Source organism: Chrysemys picta, chromosome 7, assembly GCF_011386835.1.
Source record: "Chrysemys picta bellii isolate R12L10 chromosome 7, ASM1138683v2, whole genome shotgun sequence".
Classification (NCBI taxonomy): domain Eukaryota; kingdom Metazoa; phylum Chordata; order Testudines; family Emydidae; genus Chrysemys; species Chrysemys picta.
The window spans coordinates 53,175,338-53,202,892 of NC_088797.1; the positions used below are offsets into that span (position 1 = coordinate 53,175,338).

The 27,555-nt window shown below is 58.7% G+C and overlaps 1 protein-coding gene across 18 annotated transcripts in view; it reads right to left on the reverse strand.

Annotated features, from left to right (window-relative positions):
- The window catches only part of RNF123 (ring finger protein 123), a 143,995-nt gene that overhangs the window by 54,465 nt on the left and 61,975 nt on the right, over positions 1–27,555 (reverse strand). For 7 of the 18 annotated variants that reach the window (XM_065553156.1, XM_065553165.1, XM_065553150.1 and 4 more), the window contains 15 exons: positions 20,575–20,681; positions 19,989–20,181; positions 19,636–19,746; positions 18,783–18,928; positions 17,114–17,197; positions 16,161–16,268; positions 14,275–14,452; positions 12,674–12,748; positions 11,898–11,985; positions 11,478–11,565; positions 11,184–11,268; positions 7,411–7,550; positions 7,037–7,225; positions 4,129–4,204; positions 2,808–2,892 (listed from right to left, as the gene is read on the reverse strand). In XM_065553156.1, coding sequence (XP_065409228.1) covers positions 2,808–2,892; positions 4,129–4,204; positions 7,037–7,225; positions 7,411–7,550; positions 11,184–11,268; positions 11,478–11,565; positions 11,898–11,985; positions 12,674–12,748; positions 14,275–14,452; positions 16,161–16,268; positions 17,114–17,197; positions 18,783–18,928; positions 19,636–19,746; positions 19,989–20,181; positions 20,575–20,681 — 1,753 coding nt within the window. The remainder of the gene's footprint in view (positions 1–2,807; positions 2,893–4,128; positions 4,205–7,036; positions 7,226–7,410; positions 7,551–11,183; positions 11,269–11,477; positions 11,566–11,897; positions 11,986–12,673; positions 12,749–14,274; positions 14,453–16,160; positions 16,269–17,113; positions 17,198–18,782; positions 18,929–19,635; positions 19,747–19,988; positions 20,182–20,574; positions 20,682–27,555) is intronic. The other 11 variants (XM_065553158.1, XM_065553159.1, XM_065553154.1 and 8 more) reach the window with 8 other exon arrangements.

Sequence of the window (27,555 nt, forward strand, 5' to 3'; positions counted from 1 at the left end):
GAATGCACGTGCGTTTACAGACAAAGCCAAGCGGATCTTAGCTAGCCTGAGCAGCCCACATGGACATGGGCTGGGCTCTCAGCAGGAAGCACACATATATACCCAGAGCCTGTAGGACATGCATTCAGCCTGCACCACGGCCCCTGGGCGTTCTGAGACAAGAAGGAGCAGAGGGTGTCCTGCCTGGCAGGACCGTGCTGCTCCCCTTCCCTGGACAGGGCTTGTCCATGCTGTTGGCCTCATGGATATGGCCTTGAGCACAGCAGTGTGCTTGGGCACAGCGCAGCCTGAAAGAGGGCAACAACTGTTGCTGCCATGACACTCAGCCACCTGGCCAGTGAAATCACTCATGAATTTGCCAGCCCCTTCCCCACAGTAAGCTCCATGCATGGTGATTTCAGGGGGCACCTAGTTCAGAGGCCCCTTTGCTCATAGGCTGCTGCAGTGGACTACAGGCATTTGTGTCACTTCCTTACACCACAGCGACACAAGGACAGCAAGGATTTGACACCTTCCCCTCCTGCCGTGGGGCAGGAGCAGGACACTGGGAGCTGCTCCCGGCTACGTCTGGGATCTCCATAGTTCCCAGGTGTCCCTCCAGCCCCTGCCTACCTCACACACAGCCAATGCAAGCCCTCATCCACCCAGAACACCCCTGGGAGAGCTGGCCCTGCCTCGCAGCAGTGCTGGCCAGGATGGGGACTGGAGAGAAGTGGCCACGCCAGGATCTGTGACTGATGTGAGGCAAGGCAAGGGCCAGGCCCCCTGCCTGGCCAGGTGAGCTCAATCTGTATGTGCCCAGTGCTAGGCAGCCCACCTGGAGCCTGGAAGGGCAGCTCACCACCCTGGCACTAACAAGCCGCCAGCCCAGAGCCAACTGAGGGAGGCAGAAGGTTGCACATGGAAAAGTCGAGGGTCGCATGGCACCACCCTGCCATTTCCTATAGTAACAGCACATCAAGGCTTTGGGACCCCGGAAGGCAGAGCTGTTCTCCTGACTCACCTAGGCTGCCAAAGCAGGCTCCATCTCAGCCACACAAAGGGCTGAGTCTCCTGCCAGGACACCCTGAGAACAGTCAGCTTAGAAAGGCAGTTAGCGCATGGGGTAGACGACTAACCTGGGATACAGGAGACCCGGGTTCCGTTCCCTACTCTGCAACTGGCTCCCTGGTCTCAGCAAGTCACTCGGGCTCTCCAGCCATCAACTGCCATCTGTAGAGCAGGATAGGAGCCCTGCCCTGCCCCAGTGAGGCTGGGGAGTGATACGTGAGCTGGAGTGGCCCCCAGACGCTACGGCGATGAGGGCCACGAAGTATTTTACACAGCTGGTTCTAGAAGTGTACACGTGTGTGTGCAGCCCTGCCTGAGGGCTAAACTGCCACCAGTTAAGAAGAAAGGCAACACCCCAGACAGCAGCACAGTGGAGGTGATGCACCAGCAGGCTGGGCAGGTGTCTGCTCGCTGCTGCCATGGGACACAGGCCAATCTGAAAAGGAGCGGGGTGTACGGAGCAGTGGGGGCGCTGCGGCAGGAGGACAGCAGGGCTAGCTCTGTGCTCAAGGGAGCACGCCTGCCCCCTACATGGCTAGGCAGGCACAGTGGTGAGCTGGAGCCGGTTCGCACTGGTTTGCAAGAACCGGTTGTTAAATTTAGAAGCTGGTGTAGAACCGGTTCCTAAAGGGGCGGACGGGTGAGCAAACTCCGGTCCGCGGGCCACATCCGGCTCGCCTGAGCTCCCAGCTGGGGAAGCTCCCCCAGCCCCTCTCCCGCTCTCCCACCTCCCCCTCGCAGAGCCCCAGCATGATGTGCCACCAGCACTCTGGGCAGCTCTGCAGCTCCTGCCACTTTGAGCGGCATGGTAAGGGGGTGGGGCTGCGAGCTCCAGCGGACGCGCGCATCCTTATACAGCAGCATGGTAAGGGGGCCAGGCCAGGAGGAGGGGTTGGATAAGGAGCAGTTGGAGGGGGTAGAGGCTCTGGGGGTGGTGGTCAGGGGACGGGGAACGGGGGTTGGGTAGGCGTGGGAGTTCTGGGGGTCTGTTGGGGTGGTGGTGGATGGGGTCAGGGCAGTCAGAGGACAGGGAGCGGGAGGGGTCCTGGGGGGCAGTTAGGGTGGGGGGGGGTCTCGTCTCGGGAGGGCGTGGTCAGGGGACAAGGAGCAGGGGAGGATTGATGGGTTGCAGGTTCTGAGGGGGGCAGTCGGGGGCAGGACATGGGTTGGAGTCCAATGGGGGGGGGGGGGGGGAGAAGGAGAGAGACAGGCACGTGCGGCTTGTACTCACTGCGCAGTTCCCTACCGGGTCTCCTTCCGTCTCCTAGGCCTGCCCGCCCAGTGATGAGCTCCCAAAATCCTAAGAACCGGTTCCCTATCGGGTCCTCGACGGTACTTTGGTGGCGGGGTGTGTGTGTGTCTTCACTTGCTCCGGGTTTTCGGCGCCATTTCAGCGGCAGGTACTTCACCCGGAGCGAGTGAAGACACCGCCCCCCAGCCGCTAAAGTGCCGCTGAGGAACCGGTAGGGAACTGGTTCTTAGGATTTTGGAAGCTCATCACTGGGCAGCCAGGCCTAGGAGACTAAAGAAGTCTCAGCAGAGCCGAGGCAGGGCAGAGCAGCAGTTGGGCCAGTACAGAGGGAATGAAGTGAACGTGTTGTCCAGCCCACCTTGTGGGGCAGATATGTTGGCCCTAGCGACCAGCACACACCCGGCAGGGACTCCCATCCCCAGGCTCTGAAGGGCTGAGTCCATCTCCAGCTACACTACAGCACAGCCTCATGGCGACACTGCCTCTTGCAGGAGGAGTCACTCACCCTTGGAAGTCAGTGTCCATGAGGAGTCGGACCAGAATCCCCGTCACAGCCACAAGGATTGGATAATGATCCACGCTCTCTAGCCCTGGGGGACAGAGCAAAGCCAGAGCAATGACCATGGCTGGGAAGGCCAGGCCGTACCCCACCCCAGCACCTGCCCGGCTCTGTACCCACAGCCTGACAGCCATCCTTCTGTTTGCAGCAGCTCACCTCAGCTTCACCCATGGCTGCGCTGGGGGAGCCTTGGGCCAGAGGCGCTGCCTCCTCCTCCCCCAAACCACATAAGCACCTTTCACATGACCCTGGTCGCAGGCATCTCCCCATGGCCAGCAGTGATTTCTCCAAAGCCTCAGGAAAGAGGGGCTCCCCCCGACCCTGGGGCTGGTGCCCTGCCCTGGTGTGATATGGGGGGGGGGGCGCTGACTGGAGCCTTCCCACGGGGAGTGTAGATGATCTGTGTCTCAAGGAAACAGGGGATATTGATGAGACATCATTCCCTGAGGAGAGAGAGGTTGACTCAGCAGTACCACATGGCCCAGGGGCTTCGCCTCCAGTTACTTCCCAGCAGCATGCTGGTTAATCTGCTGGCTATGCTTCAGCCGTCCCCTGGCAATGCAAGTGGTGAGATAGTCTGCGATGCAGGGACAGCAGGTGGCTGCTAGCACAGCACTGTCCTTCCCCAAATCCAGCCGCGCAGCCCAAGGACAGACTCAGCAACGCGTAACTAGACAAGGACTTCTGCCCGTGCCAGGGAAGGGCATGCAGGGAGATCAGCCTCCATTCTACAGGCACCTCCCATCCCACAGGCACCTCCCATCCCAGCTCCCTTTCCAGTTCCCTAGAGTGCCCACATGGCAGCAGTTTAACAGCTGCTCAGAGTTTGGTGCCTGGAGACCCCAGAGGCCAGGACCCAAAGGGGAAGTGAGGGAGACAGAGACACCTGCGGTAGGACAGAGGGTCTCATGGAAACAGCCAAGGAATCGGGAGTGAGCACAATGCTCAGAAGTCCTGTTTACAGCTCCTAGAGCCTGTCCTGCAAGTACCCATGCTTGGGTTGGCAGGTCACCCTTCTGTCTGACTCAGAAGAAGAATGCCCCCTGCTATATCCCTAGCCCGCGGCACCTGAGGTTCCCGGCACATAGCCCAGCACCCAATGACAGCCCCAGAAGATCACAGACCGGGCCTATCTCTGCAAAGCACTCACACAGCCAAATCACTCCATTGGCAAGGGGGAGCACCTGAATCCCCTGGGCCCCCCGCACAGCCACCAGTGAGTTCCTGACAAGCAAGGAGGCAGCCAGGCCCAACAAGGGTGACTCACCTGGCAGCCGGAGGTTGACCACTCTGTCGAACAGGTTCCGCTCGGCTGTCACCCGATTCAGCACCTGGTTCAACAGCTGTGCGGGGACAAGAGAGATGTCAGGAGAGATTGTTCCTATCTCCTGAACAGGGAGCCCGCCTGAACAGGACGGAGCAGCCCCTTTCCAGCTGTCAGTCCCAGCCCCAAGTCAACATGTCTCCCTCAGAGAGCACACCTGCCACGTGCAGGGCCTTGGCAGGAGATAGCCCCTCTTCCACTAGCTACTCCTGAACCTCCCGCCAGCCAGACAAGAGGCATCTGGCTGAACGCATCCCATGGATTGCTAAGGATCCACACCGCAGAGCACAACAACAGAGCTGACTGCAGCCCTCCCATCCCTACCAGGGCGATGCCTGGGGGAACTGCAGCTCCCAGCTTGCAGCATTCCATCAGGAGCGGACAGTGCAGCTGCACTGCATGGGACAGCAGCAGCAGTGCAACACTCCCTCTTTGGGTGCACACTGACTCCCAGCAGGCCACATGCACCTCAGCAGGGCGCGCAGTGCAGGTAGCCCCTGGTGGGCAATGGGCCACAGTCTGCAGCGGTGAGAGGCTGAACACATGGGCAGTCACACCGGCTGCATTCCAGGCTGCAGTCAGTCCGAAGGAAGCTCTCACCAAGGAGAAGCTACAGTCCCAGGCCACATCGTGGCCAATGGCAGAACTAGTCAGAGTGGGCCAACCAAGTGCCAGCTGTGAGCAGGGCTGGGTGTAGGCGCTTGCTGGCTAACAGCTGCCAATGGCCTGAGGAGCTCTCTGCTGAGCCCAGGATCTAACAGGACTAGCACTGCTGGTCCCCAAGCACAGCAAGGAACAGCTCAGGCCCAGGAGGCTGCTGAGCAATCACATACAACCAAGCTCCACCCAGACGAGCAGCAGACTTCTGCCTTGCCTGGCAGTGAAACTGAATGTTGTTAGGCTCCAGGGTGAACCCCCACTGGGACAGCTGAGGCTCTGGGCGTGCCCTTTCCAGCACACAGCCCACCTCAGCTCACTCAGCACGCCTGCTCTGCTGCCATCATGGCTACTCTTCTTTCAGCTGAAAGCAAATCCCTGGTGCAGCCAAGTAGGGCCGGCTCCAGCGGGACCCCCATGGCACAGGGCAGGTCTGGTGCCAGCACCACCTGGGCACCAGTGCTCCCTGTCTGCAGCAGGGTGAGCCACGGGAGCAGACAGGCCCACTCTCACTCTCCCCCCCCCCATCCCTCACCCTGCCCTACCTGCATCTGTATAACCCCCTTCACTGTCTGTGTCCCCTCTCAAGGCAGCGAGGCCCCACCCTGGCTACATACCCTCTGACCCTGCCAGCATACCCTCTTGTGGTCTATCCTGGGACACAGGCATGGCACACAACAGCATGCCTGGGGAATGCTGCTGGTGGTGCTCCCCTCTCCTGTACTGCACCCCTCCTGCAGCCCCCCGATTACAACCCCGAGCATACAGGAAGCGAGGGGCATGCCACTGCGCTCCAGCAGGTGGCTGGGCTCGGAGCTGTGCTGCCAGCTCAGCTGGCCAATGTGGGCCCCAGGGGGCTTGTACCTAGTCACTCCTGGCACAGCATCCTCTGCATGGAACCCTGGCCAGATGACATGGCCTTGCCCAAAGCAACCTCTCCGAGAGTGGAGACACAGAAGAGAGCCTTAGGACCTAGTGCAGCCTTGGGCCTAGCAGGCCAGGGAACATCACCTCGCAATTCCAGCCAATGACTGGTGACTGGCCAGAGCAGAGCTCTGGGAAAGACGTTCAGTCTTGATTTACAGATTCCCAGGACGGAGAATCCCCCCAGCCCAGGCAATCTGCTCTGAGGGACTAGGGCCTCACTCAGACAGCTGGGATCATGCTTCGTTTGATCTTTGCCAAATTCAGCTCCCTGTCCTGGCTCGTGCTCTGCCTTTGGCTGCTGGACGTCAGAGCCCTCTGCTCACAGCCACATTCTCCCTGCAGAGGAACTTGGCCTGGGGTCAAGTCACCTTTTACTCCTCATTTCAATAAGCTGCTAGTGCAGCTGCTCTGCACACCAAAGGGGACTTGTAAAACCAAGCATTATGTCAGTTCAAGGCTACCTGCGGATGCGGACTGCAGAAGGGAAGTTGCTAAACTGACTTTAGTTATACTAGTTTTAGCCACAGGGCTGTGGCTGGCGATGGAGGTGCCAGGGTTGGAATAGCAGTGGGTCATGATTAAGGAGCAAGGGCAGAGCTGGGGAGGAGGAAATCCCAGAACAGCAACAGCAGGGGGCTGCAGGTCAGTCACCGGGGGCACTGGCAGAGCTGAGAAGGGCTGGAAGCTAGGGACTGGAACAGCAGAGGGCTGTCGATTAGGATTGAAGGGCATTGGCACAGCAAGAGTGTGCGCCCAGGTCTGGAATACCCAACCAACTTGATTTCAGGTTCAAAGTAAGGCCAGCTATCCCCTCCCCTGCTTCCCTTGGGTTCACAGCAAGCAGATGAATGCATCTCCTCTCTCTCAGGGCTTTGTACAACTGCCATCGCCGCATGATTTGAGCGGCTACCATGTGAAAGCCACTGGCACAGGGAGGTCCTCAGTGTGCAGTCCAGAGCGTTCATCTCGTCTCCCTCATGGGGCTGCAGTGAGTTCTGCCTGGGACGGGTTTCTGTGGGGTAGGGGGCTGATGAGGTGCCTGCTGGAAAAGCTTAATCACACAGGAGGGCTTGGCAGCGCCTAGAGTCAGCCAGATTTCTCCCACAATAGCTGCCCGCAGGTGCATCAGCCTGAGAAACTGATGCTGGATCCCGGGGTTGGTAGTTTTAACAGGGACACCCGGGAAGGGGGCTATTTATTCATGCCATCCTGCCCCCAGCAGGGGGTGCTCTCGCCTGCTCCATCGGCTCCCAGCATGGGGATGTACCTGGGCAAGTCTCCTGAGCAGCAGCTCCGAGGAGGGGCGGCTCCAGTCGAGGAAAATCTCGGGGGCCAGTGTGACGGTCATTTCCAGCACCCTGAGCAGGCTCACGGACAAGTCGAAGCACGTCGCGCACACCTTCAGCTGACGGCTGTCCACAAAGTTCCTCTCCAGGCGCTCTGCTGCCTGCTGGATCTGCCCGGGCACAGCTCAGTACAGGGCCTTGAAAGGAACAGAGGCCTCCACCCGCTCATGCACCCATCAGGGCTGTGCTGCTGGACTCCGTAGGCAGGCTGCCCTGGCCTGGCTCCCAGAACCCACCCCTGCATAGCCTGCTGGGGTCCCCGCTAGGTGCCGTCCAGCCAAGCCCCGGCACTCACCTCCTGGATCATGCCAATGAATTCCGAGAAGGCCCAGTTGAGCTGGTTGAGGACGCTGTTGAGGAAGCTGGGTGCCATGTCGCAGTCACTGCACAGCAGATCGGCCATGTGCCGCTGCAGAAGGGTGGAGGGGCACGGCTCTAGGACCAAAGGGCAGAAGCATCAAGGGCAGACCCAGCACTGGGGCAGGGGGCAGCCTGGAATGCCCAGCTCAGGGAGGCGGGCAGCTGGGGTAAGCAGAGGCCTGGTGCCATGCAGCACTTTAAGGCCAGGCAGGAGACTGAGCATGAAGCCCCTCGTGCCTGGCTGCTGGACAGTGAGTAGAGATGGCAGGTGCCCTGCAAGGCTAGGTGCACAGACTATTCTGAGCAGAGCTTGCCCGTGGGCTGCCAGCACTGCCCTGCATAAACTGGGCCACAGCTGTGCACCGTCGCGGCTCTTGCTCCCTTCCTTCCTCCCAGGGGAACAGCAGCCCTGCAGCCAAGTGCTAACCAAGCCTCTCGTGCTCGGCTCCAGAAAGTCCCAGACCAGCTCAGCAGTAACTCTCCTGATGCCAGCATCTCAGTCGCTGCCCCGCGCTCAGACACCCACCCCCTCACGTGGGCCCTGGTCTGCCCGGCTGCACTCAGAAGGCCAGTGAGGAAGGTGTTAATAATAATAATTAATGGAGATATCCTATCTCCTAGAACTGGAAAGGACCTTGAAAGGTCATCGAGTCCAGCCCCCTGCCTTCACTAGCAGGACCAAGTACTAATTTTGCCCCAGATCCCTAAGTGGCCCCCTCAAGGATTGAACTCACAACCCTGTGTTTAGCAGGCCAATGCTCAAACCACTGAGCTATCCCTTACCCCAAGTGTTCCCTCCCTAAGATGGGGCAGAGCCCTCCCCCAGGGCTGCACTCCCGCGGCCCAGGCAGGCTGCTGCAGAGAACCTAAGGCCGTTTCTTGGCACTCCCACCATTGCTCCCCGGCTCAGCCCTCTCGGCGTTGGCAGCCCCCGGGACAAACACACTGGGGCCCAATGTGGCTCAGCCAGCGTCCCTCCCTGGCACAGTTGGGGCTCGGGCCTAGGTACTGCCCAACAGGGAAGGGGAAGGGAGAGGAACGGACACTGCACCACAGCCCCTAATCACTGCCACAGCCGCAGGGCCCAGCACTGAGCCATGCCTGCTACAGCAGGAGAGCTGTCATGTTCCTGCGTGTGGGGCAGAGCCCCGGCAGGGAAAGCAGATAACAGCAGCTCCCTGCAGCTGCAGCGCAGTGCCCCCGCATGTCCTGCTGAGTGGAGCCACCCTGCTCTCAGCAGCCAGAGCCCCGCTCCCAGGAGGGACTGACTGGCGCCAACAGTGACCCTGGGACTGGCTCAGACAAGGAGCAGCAGGGCCTGAAGCTTCCTGGCCCTTGCCCTCCCGCTTGCAGCAGAGAGCCCGCATGCTGCAGACCAGGGCACTCTTCCCTGCCCTCCTGAGGGATGGAAGGGTGCCTGGCCTGGCAGCGCGCTGCTCCTCTGAACACTCCCTCCTGCCTCTAGCAAGGGCCAAGATGCCCAGGTCTAAGGGAGGTGGGCCTGCTTTCCAGGGCCACCAGGCCGGAAGGGAGCAAGGGCTGTGCCAGCATGGACTGCCTGCATGGACTCCCAATGGCTCAAGCTGCTTGGGGGGCGCCTCTGGCAGTTGGACCTGGTGCTCTGGGGTGGGGGAGCAGCACTTCCATCAAGCCGCCCCTGAGACACAGCCCATGCAAATGGGAACTGCATTGGAATCAACCCCTTGTACCCCTGCCCCACGCAGGCAGGGGGCAGGACCCAAGGGCACCTCTGTGGAACGTGCTCCCTTGCAATTAGAGCAGCATTCATTATTGGTTCAGGGGCTGCACAGACCAGCAGTGCCAGGAGCCAGGCCCATTCCTCTGCCTGCTCAGACCTTTCCCAATCAGATGCAGGGGCACCCAGGAGCAGAGCCACACCACCGCTGCCCCTGGGGGTGCAGCAAGCGTGCCACACAGCTGCCAGCACGGGACATGGGGATGTTGCCATGGCGCTCTCTAGCCCGCAGGCCAAGGCAGAGGCTGGTGCAGCTCATACCCAGCATCTGCCAGCTCTGTCCACCCTCCAGTCACAGCAACTCCCCCATCTCTCAGGCAGGAGGCAGCCGCCCTGCTCCATGAGTCACAAAGCCACCCCTATGGTGATGGCAGCCCTAGGTGAGTGGCTCCCCTCTGCACAGCTGCAGCAGGGGCTCAGGGCACTGGCATGAGCTGCCCCCTCTCCCTGGCACAGACCTGAGATGAAGGCCAAGGAGCTCCTCCCCCGCCAGGGCTCCCACCAGGACTGGAGTGGGTGGGGGGAGGGCCAGAGGCACACCTGGAGGGGAAGCACCACCAGGGGACTAAGAGCTACTGCACCACCACACAAGACAGGGCCGAGCAAACAGCTAACTTACGCTGGAGGCTAGCAACAGACAGATCTCCTGAGCCCCCAAGAGAGAGAGAGAGAGAGACAGACAAGAGAGTGGCATTACAGAGGGGGCAGTGCCGCCTGGGTGCAGTACCTACGGCTGCAGGGCCCTACACCCACACCCAGAGCGGCGCGCCAGCTGCTGACCTGGCATCACCAGAGCTCTCCACCGGATGAGAGCGAGGCCCAGCATCTCGTGCACGCACGCACACACACCCACCCCCACCGGAGGCCCAGCAGCTTGTATGCGCACACACTCCCCCCCCGCCCCCCCCTCCAGAGCCCAGCTGCACATGCGCCCCAAGACCCAGCGGCTTGTGTGCGCGTGTACACACACACACACGCACGCCCCCAAGGCCCAGTGGCCCTCACACAGCTCCACGTAGGGAGCAGAGCTCCAGGGGCTGAGCAGCAAAGGGAACAGACAAAGGGAGGACAAAGGAAGATGCCACAGTCACTCCTCTATTAACCAGCACCCTGCGTGGGCATGCCAGGCGCCTGGGTGGCCGTGTGACATTTGGATTTGTTTGTTGTTCTGTGGCCTCCACTGCCACTAGTGCAGCTGGTTTGCCCAGGGCTTGGGTGGAGACGGGGCGCTTGGGAACAGCATGGCCTGCTTACAGAACTTGCTGGCTCCCCAGTGAACAGACCAAGACTGGCCCTTCCAACTCCCGGTTGGCTGGAGACAGGGCGACACGGCTCCAGTCACTGCTGCAGCAAAGCCGGCTGCGGCCAGCTGCCCTGGCCCCCGCTGCTGTCCACAAGCAAGGCCCCAGGCCACAACAGCACAAGAGTGCGATGGAACAAGGGCACCAGGGTATGGAGAAGGGAACAGGCCCCACTCAGGCTTCTGCCTTCGTATGCTCCCTGGTGTCCCAAGAAGCCTCTGCTCACGCCTCCTCCATCACCTGCTGAAGAACCCCTGGCTCAGCATTTGCACACTGCTGGGGCTGTTCCCAGCACCCCCGGCTGGGCCTGCTGGACACATCCCTGGTTCCCCACCAGTAGGGCACCGCTAGATCCCGGCACCAGACCCCACTCCCCCATACCGCCCCCAATGCTGTGAGCACCTTGGCACCAGACCCCACTCTCCCCTCAGGCTGTGAGTGCCCCAGCATGAGACCCTGCCCCCCCACACACTGCTCCCAATGCCGCAAGCGTCTTGCACCAGACCCCACTCTCCCCCTCCACAGCCGCAATTGCCCTGGCGCCAGATCCCAGCCTCCCCCCCAATGTTGTGAGCGCTCCAGCACCAGACACCCCCACCCCCGCAATGTTGTGAGCGCCCCGGCGCAAGACCCTGCCCCAACCCCACTCACTCTGCAGGCTGGGGAGATTGGCATCCTCGGGCTTGGTTTTCAGCAGGTGCGGGAGCCGCGTGTACCTGTATCCAAACCCACAGCCCTGCAATGGGGGAGACAAGGGAAAGGTTAGGGCAGGGCTCCCCAGGCCACCACGGCAGAGCGCTGAGCTGTGCCAGGCAGGCTGAAGGGGACACCGCAGGTGCTGCCCAGCCTGCCAGGGAGAGGGCTGAGACCTCTAGCCTGCAGCTGAGTGATGGCCCCAGAGGCATGGGACTAGGCTGCTGGCAGCGACAGGTAGTGGGACCTTACCCGCCACAGCCGAACAAGGATCCAGTTGGTCTGCGCCCATGGCCGCTGCTCGTAGGGAGCCAGCAGGTTCCTCATCATGGATATTCGCCTACCAGATGGAAGGGACAGGTTGGCAGCCAGGAATATAGGGAGGGCAGGGTGGCACATTCGGGGCTCCTAGGGGGAAGGGAGAATGGCAGGGCACCAATGTCTGTAGGGCCAGCACACCCGGGGGACGGGTTAAAATTAAGCTATATCTTCCCATCCCCAGCTAGTCTGCAGCTGATCTACCCCAGCAGCCATAATCACTGCTACTGCCCTTAGCCCAGCCTGCTCCAGCCCAGGGACCTCTCAGCCCCATTGTCCTGACACCCACTCTTACAGTCCCAGCTCCTTTGCCCCAGCTCCCCATGGCAGTTCAGGGTGCGGGTCGCGACTTACTGTTCCTCTGGGATCCTCTCCACGGCCCGCAGCGAGTGTGGGTAGCAGACGTAGCTGGCCAGCGCCTGCATCAGAGAGTCCCGGATGTCTGGGGGCAGATGAGAAGGGCTAGGCTGATGCAGCAGGGCCAGGCCCATGGCTGAGCAGTGCAGGGAGCCAGGGAAGGGACTGGCCTCCGGCAGAAGGGACAAGTGGCATTTTAAATGGTACAATCCGGGGGCTAGCTAGGGCCCTAGTAACACAGGCAACGGGTCCCCCCCCTGCCAGGCCAAGGGCCAAGCTTGGAGCCACCTCAGGCCTTCTCCAGTCACAGGGGAACTGCCTAGTCCCTGCTCATCTCTGCCCATCACCTGCACAACGGGGAGGTCATGGATTCCCCTACCCCATGCAGCTGGGAAATGCAAGACCTCTCTGAGAAATGGCCAGTCTGCGCCCAGCCAAGACTCCAGGGATGGTGCTGAGAACCTCCAGGCAGCTGCCCAGGGTTTGCCATCGGCAGAGGAGCCCACCCAGGAGAGCCCACCCCATGCCAGTAGCTAGGACTCTCTGCCCCCCTTCCCTTCCCCTACTAATGCAATAACCTCAGCAATTGCTAGGAAAGCCACCCCAGGGTGCCCAGCAGCCCTGACACAACCAGCCTGCCCCCTTTGCTGCACTCCAGCAGTCCCTTGCTGCTCCAGGGCAGGGTCTGGCAGCAAGCTGGGGGCTGGTCATTGCCTGGCCCTCACCCCCAACAGGCAGAGCAGTCACCAGTCACCCCAAGAGAGCAGCCTCACCAGTGCCGACGATCCTGGAGTCAGCAAAGTGCTTGGCCAGGATGGCAGCAAGACGCGTCAGAGTCTCTTCATAGCCTGCAAGGAAAGGGATTGAGCAGGTGGAGAGGGGCACAGTCCCATGCCCTCAGGCAGCCACGGGAACCACCCCTGCTGCGGAGCTGGGCGGCAGAGTCGGTTCCTATGTAATATAACTAAGTCTTACCCATGTGGGGCAGCGATAACCATGGGAACAGTAACTGACAGGGCATCTCTGCCTGAGTCTGCAGAGAGCCTGACATCATCGCTCTGAGGGGGCCGTTTTGAGTCAGCCTCCCCGGATGTAGCGGCTGCCAGGTGCCTGGAGAATTCAGCAAAAGGCCAGCCATGCAAATAACCAACAGTTCCAAGTCTTAGCTGCGCATATGGGGATGAGGGGTGCTGGACATAGGGAAGCCCCAGCACAGCAGGGAAGGACAGGAGGCAGCTCCGGGATGCTCAGGATAGCACTCCTGAGCCCAACTGCCCCTTCGAGCTGGGAACACAAAGGGTATGGCTCCTGCAGCTGGCTCAGCAATGCAGCCCTGAGTGGCCCATGTGCTCAAGGGATACAGTTAGGAGCAATGTAACATTGTGCTACACGCTGCTAGAAAACACTGCCAGGGTGGGCCCCCACTGGGGATGCTGGACACTGCCATTCTCTGCCTCAGGGTTTGAACCCTTCAGGAGCAGGGCTCTGGCTCCATGGCACACCAGGCTGGGCTGGATAAGAGGAGCTGGCAGGTCTGGGAGTCCCTTCAATCAGCTGTACACACAGGGCCATTTTGGAGTAGCACTTCGGCAGCAGTGGGCCAGCCAGGCCAGGCACTGCACTCGCTGACAGAGCCCAGGCCAGCGTCGCCCTCAGACCTTCTCACTCCCCAGTAGGCACAGCCCTCATCCTAGGGGGATGCCCACATCGGCCCCATGCTGCCTCTCGCTGGGAGAGAAGCAGTGTATCACCCACCTGCCTGCCCACCCTCCTTCCCTCCTCAAAGAGCAAGCAGATTTTCACTCAAACCCGCCAGAACAACACACTAAACGGCCTCCTCCCTGACATAGGAGCACCTGGCACAGAACCAGGGGGTGCTGGAGCAGGCTTGGGCAGCCTGGCTCTCAGACCCAAAGGACTCAGCAGGGAGGCTTGCATTGCCATTGGCTACGCAAAGAGCCAGGAGTAGCCCCCCCCCACCCCAGTCACCATTGTGGCAAGCTAGACACCCACAGGGCAAACTCCACAACACACTGCAGGAGCAGGGGCAGCATACAATAAAGGCAACACAATGGCCAAAGACAGCCTGGTCTCCTGGCTGCCTGCAGGTCCCCAAATGCCGCAGGCAGAGGGCGAGCAGGTGACCAAGCCCAGGAAATCCCAATGGGCCCCTCTGGAACTCCAGTCTAACTCAACAAGCTGCACCCCCCCCCCAGGAAATGGCCAGCACTCGGTGCAGAGATGAGCACATGGCAGGGGAAGCAACCCCACCGTCTCCTGGGAGCTCGCAGCCAGGGCGCAGCTTTGTCCTGCCCAGCACCATGCCCAGCCCAGCATAAGTCAGCAGTGATGGCAGCGCGAGCCCCCTCCTCACCGGGTAGCTCCTCCATGCTATGGACAGGGCTGAAGTAGTTCTTCAGCGCGCTGTAGCTGTTCATGGCCACACTGAGGTAGAACTCCGGCATGAAGGCGAAGAGTGAGCCCGTCCTGTCCCCGTGCTCAATGGTGCGGATGCACACTCGCAGCAACCAGTATATGTCCTGCATCTTCTCCTGCCGGGGAGAACACAGCCACGAAAGACTCAGCTTCCACCCCAGGCAGGCCAGAAAAGGTTCTAGGCAACATACCAAAGTGACTGTTGCTGTGGGCATGAAGGATAAGAGGCTGAAAACTGAGTGGAGAACCCCAGCACCATGCCATGTGGATAGCCACGGGCAGCTCAACCCAAAGCAGCTTTGAACCAGAGAATGGAAGCTAAGCGTGAAAGAAGAAAGCAGAGTGCTGTCATCTTGGACTCCAACTCAGACAACACCTGGATGCATCTGTAAAACTTCTAGCAAGCTGCGTCACCCTTAAATTGGGCTGGTCAGCCATAAGCAGATTCAGCAGGCATCTAACTAGACCTTTTACGCGTACACCATGACACAGTGGATCAACAGCTGCCTAGACAATAACTATAACAATAAATGTTCATGGGAAAACATTCAAAAGAGAAAGAAAAGGACTGGGTTTGTTCAAGCAAAAAGCCCTACTGGTATAACTCAAGGACTGGGTTAGGATCATGCCTGGCAAACAAAAGAGGAATGGGACCATAAGTTAGTAACCCAAAACCGGTGTCGAGAATTAGGCCCAATGGTAAAAAATAATGAGGGAAGGTGCTATTTTGCCCATTACTTTTTTTGAGGTTCCTTAAAAGACTTTTGGGGACAAACGAAAAAGCTGCCGAACAACAAATGCTAGCTGGGAGATGGACTGCCCAAAAGTAGTGAGCCGTCACCCTCACAATTTCCAGGGCCTCCAGGAGCCACCACTGGGCCTTTACTGTCCGAATTCTGAAAAATGTTCTGACCAGACTGGGTCAGAGAAAGGGAGCCAAAACACATCGCTGTCTCCACCAGTTCCAGCTAAACCCCAATCACCCCCTGGGATGAAGATATTGGTGCTTGTCTCTTCCCCCTCCTCCCCCCTGCTTTACGTTTTCCTAGCCCTCTTTTTCCTTCGGTCTAAGGACCATATGCTCTGCAACACTGCTGTAAGCCTGTAACCAAAAACACAGCTAAAAGCAATTCCCTGGACAGACCTGTGCAGGGACAAGTTGCCAAGTGCAGAAGTGGCTGATCAGACCACATGCTGAGCCCGTGTTTCTCCATCAATGAGGGTGCAAGTCAGAGCCAGCCCCGGAGACAGAAGCTGCATTTTCATTTTGTGTTTTTTTCCCCTTTTCATGTGCTTGTCTCGCTCTGTTTTGTAGGAAAGGGGACTGAACTTTAACAGCAGTGGCAGCTCCAGCCCATTCCAACTCACTGTTTCTCTTTTCCCCAAAGAGAATAGCTAGTACCATCTTTACTTCCACCTAAGGCTTAGTCCCGGGGGAGGGGTTACTGAGAAAGGCTCTACAGCTCAAAGGGGGGGAATGAGGGTAGGAGAAGAAATATTGTTACAATGAAAGCCCCACTTAACTTCACATTTCCAGTATTTTAACTGGGTTTCCTTCTTTTTCTAGATCTTTACTGAAATGCTGACTGGTTTGTAATGGTGCATTTGCCATGGTACTAGCTGGCTGAGGTCTCTGCTCACCCCGCCCCAAATTAACATTAAAGAGTTTTAAACAGGAACAGTGGCAGGGTCACGTTTACCCCTGGGACTCTCTGGGCCCATGTAGTCCATCAAAATCAAAACCACAGCTCAGAATTTCACAGGGGTCAGGCTGAACCACTGCCCACCTTCCCCCAGGCTCCTCTCACCACGCGCTTCTCTCACCTTGGAGTAGATGGTGACGTTGATCCAGGCTAGCCGGCGACTCAGGTGGTTGAGTTTCTCTGAGAAAACCTTCTGGCTTTTCACCAGCTCCTCGTAGATGTCCCTCCTCTGAAAGAAGCATAGCAGGTGTGAGGAGCCCCTCCCTGACCGGACAGGCACGGTGCAGAGCAGAATGGACAGGACACAAGAGGTTCCCCCTTCTATGGTTTGCAAGGGAGGACAGATGGGCCGGAGTCTAGTCTTGCCCAGCCAAGAGGCATCCATGTGAAGGCTGGGGGAGTGGAAGCCAGAAGCAGAGCAACGCCCAGGTGGGATCCATCGCTGCCCTGACCAGCAAGAACCCCAGGACCAGGAACCTTGGCCAGGTATTAGCCCCTAGGTGTCCAAGTGCTTTCAAATCACCTGCTCTAAGAGGTGGCCTTTGTAGGACTGGTCAGATGGAGTTACCCTCCACCTGCAGGAGCCCTGAGCCAGAAACCATTCTGGGCATTTCCTGTCTGGTTTCTTGGTGGCACCACCAGCCAGGTGTCCTTCCACTAAGCCCCAGTGCTGCATGTGGCGGTGCCCAGCCCCAAAAGCTGGGGGTGGGAGGCAACTATGCCATGGGCTGGGTTTGGAGGGTTATTTTATTTAATACTCTTGGGGATAGAAACTCTACACCCTGTAACAGACCAGTCTGGTGCACCTGTCCCATGAGGTAGGGCCCTCAGCCTGCGAGCCCCAGAGGTAAATGGAGAGCAACGCCCGTGCTTTTGTTCCTCCTGGCCTGCTGCTGGGGCCTGCACTCTAGGGGAGCAGCAACTGGACCACACAGTGCACATGCCCCTCCTCCCTGCCAGCCTCCTGGCAGCCCCCGGCTTGAGCTATCCTCCGGCAGAGCCCTTTGCCACAGGGTTCTGCCAAGGTTACAAAGATGGAAGTTGGGGGGGGGGTCTACCGGAGGGACTCCTTACCCTCTTTGGACATCGGCTAATCTTCTCCTCTGTGTCCTTCAGTGCCAGGGCATATTCGTTTACATCATCGGACACACCCACCATCTGAAAGGCAAGAGGGGACCAGTGATGCCAGCACAGAGCTTTTCCAGAATGGTCAAGAGCAGCCCGACCCCGGAGAGCAGCAACTCGGACAGCATCGTGGAGCTCCGGTCCCCTGGCTGGGCTGCTCTCAGCAGCCTGACCCCTGAGAGCAGCAAACCATCCATAGACTCATAGAATATCAGGGTTGGAAGGGACCTCAGGAGGTCATCTAGTCCAACCCCCTGCTCAAAGCAGGACCAATCCCCAACTAAATCATCCCAGCCAGGGCTTTGTCAAGCCTGACCTTAAAAACCTCCAAGAAAGGAGATTCTACCCCCTCCCTAGGTAACCCATTCCAGTGCTTCATCACCCTCCTAGTGAAAAAGTTTTTCCTAATATCCAACCTAAACCTCCCCCACTGCAACTTGAGACCATTACTCCTTGTTCTGTCATCAGGTACCACTGAGAACAGTCTAGATCCAACCTCTTTGGAACCCCCTTTCAGGTAGTTGAAAGCAGCTATCAAATCCCTCCTCATTCTTCTCTTCCCGTTCCGCCGGCCAGAGCGCCGGGAGCCAGCCCACGGCCCCGTTCCGCCAGCCGGAGCGCCAGGAGCCAGCCCATGGCCCCGTTCCACCGGCACCACTTTTGGGGAATACGGTCAGGGGAAGTGGCCGCTTCCCCTGAACCCCACTAGCTACGCTACTGGTTGGATATTAGGAAAAACTTTTTCACTAAGAGGGTGGTGAAGCACTGGAATAGGTTACCTAGGGAGGGGGTGGAATCTCCTTCCTTAGAGGTTTTTAAGGTCAGGCTTGACAAAGCCCTGGCTGGGATGAGTTAGTGGGGAATTGGTCCTGCTCTGAGCAGGGGGTTGGACTAGATGACCCTTCCAACCCCGATATTCTATGATTCTAAGCCAGGGGGTCAGAAGGCTGGAGCTGTTGTGATTTGCTCTCACAGCAGATACAGGAGCAATTCCTCCTCATCAAACCCAGCCACTTGCTCAAACATAGCGAACGCTAAAGGACCAAAAGTAAGACCTATGCTAGCTTGTAATACTCTATGCTATGCTAGTAGTGAGCCCTGCGCTGTCCTGGATTGAACTGGGTGGACTGAGCACAGACGTCCAGATCCCAACGTGCCCTGGGCTGCTCAGGTGAACAGCCATCTGGCCCAGCATCCCTGTGCTCTAGGCCCCAGCATGCTCCTGTTACTCAGTTCCCATTCTCCAGGAAAGGGATTCAGCCCTACCGCTAATGGGGGGGAGGGGGGAGGGAGGAGAAGAGGGCTGGAGATCAGGGACTCAGCTGCAACCTCCAGTGACACTGAAGCATAGCAAATGCAATTTGGAACAGGATCTGCAGTCCCTACTGGAGACACATGGTCCCCTCCTGCCAGAGCCATCACCCCGGGATGAGTGCAACAACAAAAGAAACAGGGCTGTGCCACAAACAGACGTGCACACCAGCCAAGGTGGCCCTCCCTCTCTGGTGGCTCGATGGGCACAAGGGAGCTGGCTCACTGCAAGGACCCATGGGCGCCGGCCCGAGTGTGGGGCAGCACGACAAGGGCTGTGACCTTCTCCCCTATGGATCATGCTCACCTTACCAAGCTGCTGGTGGACGCTGAGGTTGTACATCATCACTATTCCATCCAGGATCTCCAGAAGGGAGTTCTCAGTGATTGACTGCTCCGGCTCCTCGGGGGGTCTCCCCAGTAACAGACCCTCATTTCCATGGCTGCCTTCTACTGCAACCCAGAAGAGTTTTCTCAGCAGCATCACTGGCAGTGCGAGGCCTGCACGCCTCCCAGACAATGCATCGCCCCAGTGTGCAGTGTTCTCAGGGACCATGCCCATAGCACAGCTCCCTCCCCCTCCATGCCTTTCCCCAGCCCTCGTTCCCTCTCTACAAGTCTGGGGGCCTCACACAAAAGGGCCAAGCTGGCTCTCAGAGTGTGAGCAGTGCTCCTGTCTGACATGCTACTGCAGTCCGGCCCTGCGCACAGCCCCTATCCTCCCCAGGCCAAGGAGGGAAGTGCCTGGCAAACACTCATTGAGCAGAACGGTGTGAGCCTCCAACCCTTCCCACTGCATGCTGGGAAAGGACTGGGCACAACTGGGGCATTCCAGGCACTGCCAGGCAAATGAGCCAAACCCAACAGCTTCTGCCAAAATCAGAGTGAGACTAAGATCATCAAGAGTTGGCAGGGCCGGGAACTCAGCCCCAAGGTCTGCGTTACATGCCATTAGTCCACAGTGCTGAGTGCCTCAGATTACAGACTTGGGCCCCACCACCTGGGCTCTAACCTGCCCACATGTGAGCCCCAAGCCCCACCGCCTGGCCTGCCCCTGCACTGCAGCAGCTGGGGCTGAGTCCTCAGCCACCGGGCTCACCTCCTCGCCTTTGGGTAGGCAACCGGATGATTTTTAAAGAAAATACAGGCACTTTGATAACCTGCTTCAGGAGAGACTTCACCAGCCCAGACTGCCTGCGCCAGGACCAGCGCTGCCGTGACCAGCGCTGCCATGACCAGCGCACGGACGCACCCCGGCTCTCCTGCAGCTCCTGCAAGCAGGGCCATGCCCAAGTCATTGCTAGCCCCCAGCACCTCCAGGCTTTGAGCAACATACACTGAGCTCACCAGCTGAGCGACAACTCCTCAGTCAGACAGTGAGCAATTGCTGTCACCCTTTCTCAGCTAGGCTCAGGGCTGATCCATTCCCCGGGGACTGGCTGGGCCTTTTCCTTTGCCTGCTTCCCCCACCTCTACCTGACACCTTGGCAAGCATGCAGTGGGAACTACTCACTGTCATCCTCTGTCCGCTGCTCCACACTCAGCGTGCGTGCTTTCATCTTCTCCAGGGTGCCCAGGGACCGCCGCGGGTTCATCAGGCTGACGGCAGCTGTACTGAGGAAGCGGTTGGCACGGCCCAGGGTGGGTGAGCTGAGCCAACTGGGCCTGGCAAGGGCACCACCAATGGCCAGTGCTGCAACTGGGCGCTGAGACATAGAAGGTCAGAAATGTAAGCAGCTCCATTCGTTAGGCTGACCTCTGACTCCAAGCCCTCCATCTCCAAGGGTCGCAACTGTGCCAGCCCAAAGCTTCCCTAGCTTCCCAGGGCTAATGTGACAGACGCCAGCTTGCTCCCTCCCTCCCTGCCGCAACTGGGCTGGCTGTGTAGGACCAACAGGATGCAGCACCCTGCTCCAGCCACACAGGGAGCAGAATCGCCTTTACGGGTACTTCTCTGATGGCAGCAACACTTGAACACTGGACACCGGAAGCCGCCAGGCTCACTCAGCAGGGACTGGAGCAGTAGGGCCAAGTCCCCTCTCTTCCCCATCATGTGGCTTCTCTAGCCGCTGCTGGGGGCACATGCCCACGGGGCCCACCTGGGCTGTGGACGTTGCAGACTCCTCATCCTCATCCAGGTCGTCCATGGTCACAGCCTGCAGCTCCGCAGGATCAATCAGGATATTTGCTTTCAAAGCCAGGTCATCTGCGTGAAAGGAGCCATGGGATCAGGGTTCGCTGTGGACCCGCTCTCTTGGAGCGCAAAATGGCACACGGCCAGCCCCAGAGGGTATGGGGAGGGAGACACTGACGCTGTCCCAGTGAAGTCACAGCTTCTGGTCCCTTTGCTCTCCCCACCCCTGTCATTTCACGTGAGCCTACGCTCCTCTCCACTACTCCCTAGCTGGGCTAGCACTGTCCAAGTCTGCTACACCAGAAGCAGGGCTGGTGCTGCCATCACACATCCCTGGCACAACCCCACTATGACAATAGCAACGCTGCAGAACTGGAGACAGCCCCGGCTCTGCCCACTGCGGCACCCCCGTGAGAGGCCATGGGCAGGCTCCAGGGACCAGACATGCCTGAGCTGGAGGAATGAGCCAGAGCTGCAGAGCAAGCAGAAGGGGCACTCCTGGGAGATGGAGCAGTACCCCCAGCCGGGGCACACACCAGGGCACTGTTCTGCACCATCTAACCTGGGGAAGATACTGTCCATTACTGCAACGCTGCCTGCACAGCGAGATCCCAGCACCCCCATTCCAACTCCCCAGGTGGCACTTGTGTCCCACAGTGCACAAACAGCTGTGGGAAAGCCAGAAAGCTAAACCAAGGCAATAGTACTGCCAGCCTGGCATGCAGGTAGGCCACGCTGTGGGTCCAGGTTCCTCCGTTGCTGCCCAGGTTTCACAGCAAGGCAATGCCCACCATTGCTGAGCATGAAGTGAACTATCCCTCGACATGGTAAGCTCCCTCGTGCTGACAGGGTAAGTGTTGGGGGTGCTCAGGCATCATAGCAATGGGGCCAGAGCCCAGACATCCCCCAGCAAGCCCCTCCTCCCTCCACTGGGTCCAGTGCCCTTCCCCTCCTCCCCAATCCTGGAATCCCCTGCTCTCCCCTTTGAGTCCCTCAGGCCCCTCCATCTTCCCTTCCCCAGAGTCTCCCTCACCTCTCCTTCAGGTTCTCCCTGCACCTTGAGGGCTCCCACCCCCTTCCATCCTTCAGTCTGTTAGCCACCAGTCCCTCCAACCTGGGCATGGCCCCCTCCATGGGGCTATCGTTGTCCCCCCTCTCCCTACCCCCAAACCTCTCTATCAATCAATCAATCCTCATATTAACCCCTTACCAGGAAGGGCACCATTTAAAATAACACAGTAGGAAAGGGAAGCATGCAAAGCAGCTAGGGCAAAATGACACAGCAGACTCCACCTAGGGGTGCCTAGATTCCCAGGCCACTAGGGACCATTGTGCTCACCTAGTCTGACCCCTGGTAGAGCACAGGCCAGAGACCGGCCCCACAAGCATTCCTGCAGTGGAGCTTTTAGAGAAAAGACGGTTACTCACCGTTGTAACTGTTGTTCTTCGAGATGTGTTGCTCATATCCATTCCAATTAGGTGTGCGTGCGCCGCGTGCACGATCGTCGGAGAATTTTCTACCCTAGCAACACCGGCGGGTCGGCTGTGGAGCCCCCTAGAGTGGCGCCTTCATGGCGCTGGATATATACCCCAGCCGACCCGGCGCCCCCTCAGTTCCTTCTTGCCGGCTACTCCGACAGTGGGGAAGGGGGGCGGGTTTGGAATGGATATGAGCAACACATCTCAAAGAACAACAGTTACAACGGTGAGTAACCGTCTTTTCTTCTTCGAGTGCTTGCTCATATCGATTCCAATTAGGTGACTCCCAAGCCCAACTTAGGTGGTGGGGTCGGAGTGAGACATTGCTGTGTGCAAAACCGCTGATCCGAATGCAGCATCGTCCCTGGACTGCTGCACTAGTGCATAGTGAGCTGTAAATGTGTGGACTGATGACCAAACTGCCGCTCTACAAATATCCTGGATCGGAACTTGCGCCAGGAAAGCAGTCGAGGAAGCTTGGGCCCTCGTGGTGTGAGCGGTGAGGTGCGGTGTTGAGACACCTGCCAGGTCATAGCAAGTCCGGATGCAAGACGTAATCCAGGAGGATAGGCGTTGTGAGGAGACCGGTAAGCCTTTCATTCGGTCGGCCACTGCAACAAAGAGTTGCGTCGTCTTTCTAAAGTGTCTTGTGCGGTCAATATAGAAAGCTAGGGCCCTGCGTACGTCCAGAGAATGCAAACGCTGGTCATGGCGAGTAGCATGTGGTTTAGGATGGAAGACCGGGGGAAATATATCCTGATTGATGTGAAATGGAGAGATCACCTTAGGAAGAAAGGCAGGATGTGGACGAAGCTGCACTTTATCCTTATGGAAAACTGTGTAAGGGGGCTCGGATGTAAGCGCCCTGAGTTCAGAAACGTGCCTTGCTGAGGTGATGGCTACGAGGAAGGCTGTCTTCCAGGATAGGTACAGAAGTGAACAGGTGGCCAGTGGCTCGAATGGAGGACCTGTGAGCTTGGAGAGAACCAGGTTGAGATCCCACGTCGGAACAGGTTGACGCTGTTGTGGGTACATCCGGTCCAAGCCCTTGAGGAACCTAACGACCATCGGGTTAGAGAATACCGAGGACGCGAGTTCCCCTGGGTGAAAAGCCGATATGGCGGCCAGGTGAACTCTAATTGAAGATATCGCCAAACCCTGCTGTTTTAGAGAGAGGAGATATTCCAATATGAGAGGAATAGGTGCCTGCAATGGGGACATGGCTCGTTGTTCGCACCAACAGGAGAACCGCTTCCACTTGGCCAAGTACGTGGTCCGTGTTGAAGGCTTCCTACTGCTCAGCAGAATCTGTTGGACAGAGTGCGAGCATTGTTGCTCTGCCTGGGTGAACCATGGAGCAACCACGCCGTGAGGTGGAGCGATTGCAGGTCGGGGTGACGCAGTCGGCCGTGGTCTTGAGAGATGAGATCTGGACATAATGGGAGCGGGATCAGTGTCTGAACCGAGAGCTCTAACAGTGTGGTGTACCAGTGTTGTCTCGGCCACGCTGGAGCGACCAGAATTACTTGTGCCTGGTCTCTGCGTAATTTGAGCAGCACCTTGTGGACCAGAGGAAATGGAGGGAAGGCATAAAACAGGTGGTCTTTCCAGGGGAGGAGAAACGCATCCGAGAGAGAGCCCGGAGCTCGTCCTTGTAGGGAGCAGAACACGTGGCACTTTCTGTTGGCTCGAGATGCAAACAGGTCTATCTGGGGAAACCCCCACTTCTGGAAAACGGAATATATGATGTCCGGACGGATAGACCACTCGTGCGTCTGAAAGGACCTGCTGAGTCGGTCCGCTAAAGTGTTCTGGACTCCAGGGAGGAACGATGCCGTGAGATGGATTGAGTGGGCGATGCAGAAGTCCCATAGGCGAATCGCCTCTTGGCATAGAGTCGACGAACGTGCTCCTCCTTGCCTGTTGATGTAAAACATGGCCGTGGTGTTGTCGATGAGAACTAACACACAGCGGCCACGTAGGAGAGTGAGAAATGCCTGGCACGCCAGGCGCACCGCCATCAGTTCCCGAACATTGATGTGCAGGGCTAGCTGGGGTGCAGTCCACAGGCCCTGGGTATGGTGTTCGTTGAGATGGGCACCCCAACCCAGCGATGATGCGTCTGTGACCAGGTGCAGAGAGGGTTGTGGGGCGTGAAATGGCATCCCCTCGCAAACCACATTGTGATCTAGCCACCAGGTGAGGGAGGTCAGGACCGAGTTCGGGACCGTGACCACCATGTTCAGGCTGTCCCGATGTGGGCGGTATACCGATGACACCCAGGTCTGGAGTGGGCGAAGCCGAAGTCTGGCATGCCTGGTTACGTACGTGCAAGAAGCCATGTGACCCAGCAGGGTAAGGCATGACCTCACCATGGTAGTTGGGAAGGCCCTCAGCCCTTGAATGAGGCACGTGACGGTATGAAAGCGATTGTCTGGTAGGACAGCTTGTGCGCGTCCGGAGTCCAGGACTGCGCCGATAAATTCTATTCTCTGGGTAGGCTCTAGAGTGGATTTGTCCTTGTTGAGTAGGATGCCCAACTCGTTGAATGTGTGCACTATTATGTGGACATGAGCTCGAACTTGCTCTTTGGTGCGACCGCGTACCAACCAGTCGTCTAGGTACGGGAACACCTGTATCCCTTGTCGGCGGAGGTATGCTGCCACGACAGCCATACATTTCGTAAACACTCTTGGGGCCGAGGATAGGCCGAAGGGAAGGACTGCAAATTGATAGTGCACCTTGCTTACCACGAATCGCAGGAAGCGCCTGTGAGGCGGGTAAATTGCAATATGAAAGTATGCGTCTTTCATGTCGAGGGCGGCGAACCAGTCTCCAGGATCAAGGGAAGGGATAATGGCCCCCAAAGAGACCATGCGGAACTTCAACTTTACTACGAATTTGTTGAGTCCGCGCAAGTCTAAGATGGGTCGCAGACCCCCTTTGGACTTGGGGATCAGGAAGTAGCGGGAATAAAATCCCCTGCCCCTTAACTCTAATGGAACCTCCTCTATGGCCCCCATAGATAGGAGCGTAGAAACCTCCTGTATAAGAAGTTGCTCGTGAGAAGGGTCCCTGAAGAGGGACGGGGAGGGGGGGTGGGAGGGGGGGGATGAAGAAAACTGGATACCGTATCCCCTCTCCACCGTGCGAAGGACCCAACGGTCCGAGGTTATAAGGGACCAAGCACGGTGGAAGTGGGAGAGGCGATCCCGAAAGGAGGGGGCTGGATCCTGGGGGATGACTGGGGCGCCGTCCTAGACCGCACCTTCAAAAGTTCTGCCTGGGGCCTGAGGGTGGCCTTGGTGACCCCTGGTTCTGACCGGGTTGAGGGCCGGTCCACCTTCTTCTACCACCTCGCCCCCGCCTCCTGGCAGAGTCCTGTCTCTGACGAGGTGGGGGGGGTAGAAACGCTGAGGCTGGGGCCTAAATGGTCTGCGCTGAGGACCCGCAACATGCATCCCCAGGGAGTGCATTATTGTTCTGGAGTCCTTGAGGCTCTGCAGACGAGAGTCCGTCTTATCGGAGAACAACCCATGTCCCTCAAAGGGCAAATCCTGCAGGGTTTGCTGCAGTTCCGGAGGCAAACCCGAAACTTGGAGCCAGGAGATCCTCCGCATAGCGATACCTGACGCCAGGGTTCTCGCAGCCGAGTCTGCTATATCCAAGGAGGCCTGTAAGGAGGTCCGAGCCACCTTCTTACCTTCCTCGACTAAGGCCCCGAACTCTCCCCTGGAGTCTTGGGGGACCAATTCCTTGAACTTCCCCATAGAGTTCCAGGAATTAAAGCTATAACGGCTCAGGAGAGCCTGCTGGTTAGCCGCTCTGAGTTGTAACCCTCCGGCTGAATAAACCTTACGGCCAAACAAATCGAGGCGCTTAGCTTCCTTCGATTTGGGCGCTGCGGCCTGTTGACCATGGCGCTCCCTTGCATTCACTGATGACACCACCAGTGAACACGGCTGGGGATGAGTATACAGGTACTCATAGTCCTTTGAGGGGACAAAGTACTTTCTTTCCACCCCTCTGGCTGTGGGTGGGATAGAGGCAGGAGTTTGCCATATCGTAGTGGCGTTAGCCTGGATCGTGCGGATCAGAGGTAACACCACTCTGGATGGGGCATCCGCCGAGAGGATGTTTACAATGGGGTCCTGCACCTCCACTATCTCCTCCGCTTGTAGGTCCATATTACGCGCCACCCTACGTAATAGGTCCTGGTGCGCCCGAAGATCTATCGGGGGTGGACCTGTGCACGACGTGCCCGCCACTGCCTCATCTGGGGAGGATGAGGAAGATGCCTCAGGTGGTAAGGGATCCAAGGGTGGGTCCTGGTCTACTGGTTCCTGGAGCGGAGCATCACCTGCCCCTGGGTCCAGGACGTCAGGTGGTGTGGGCACGGAAGCCTCCATGCCCCCTGGAGGAGGGCGAGAAATGGTGGACTCTGGGGCCCTTCGCTCAGAGTGCCCCGAGCGAGAGGCTGAAGGTGGTGGAGCCCCTTGAGATTGGTGGTACGCCCACGGGGTCCAGAATGACCAGTGAGAAGGACCGTGAGCAGGGTCCTCCGCTATCTCCTGCCAGTGGCCCATGTCCTGTTCCTCGGCCTGCCCCTGAGGGGGGTATGCCGATCTCGATGCCCCATCGGAGGAGCGAGACACCGATCTCGAGGGCCATGGCGGTGCCGACCGCGCCGAGATGAGCTCCGGGGGATATGGTGCCGCACGGTGCCGGTCTGGAGACGTTCTGTCTCTATGCGGTGCCGGTGAGCGGTGCCGAGATCGTGATCGGTGCCGATGACCGCGTCGGTGCCGAGAGTCGGACCTGGACCTGGATGGCGATCTCGAGTAGGCCCGGTGCCGAGAGCGGCCCCTCGACGTCGAGCGTCGCTCGTAGCGGTGCCGAGAACTACGTCTCGATGTCGAACGGTACCGACGATCATAGCGGTGCCGGGACGTAGAACGGTGCCGCGACGATGATCTTAGCCGCGAGTACGACCGGTGCCGAGGTGATATACGGCGCCGGGACTGCGAGCGGCGTGGGGACCTGCTTCGGGACCTGGAACGGTGCCGTGGTTCCAGCCCTTGAGATGGAGGGCGCATCAAGGCAGGTTTCCCCCTGGATTGCACCGGACGAGGGGCCAACGGTGCCGACGGTGCCGGTGGTTGGGGCGGTGCCGGCTCCGTGAGAGCAATCAAGTCTCTCGCCGTCGCGAAGGTCTCTGGGGTCGACGGGAGGCACGGTACCAACGCCGGTCGTGGTGGTGATCCTGTCTGCACCGGACTCAACGGCCTCGGAGCTGGAGTCGACGGTGCCGGAGGCACCTGTTTTTGGTGCTCCGTCGGCGGACGCGGCTCTACCCCCGGCACCGGGGGGGCCGGCGTCTTAGGGACGGCAGTCTCCTGCGCCTTACGGGATTTTTTATGTCCCGGCGATAACTATCGGCGCCGAGACACTTGCGGTGGGTGCGGTG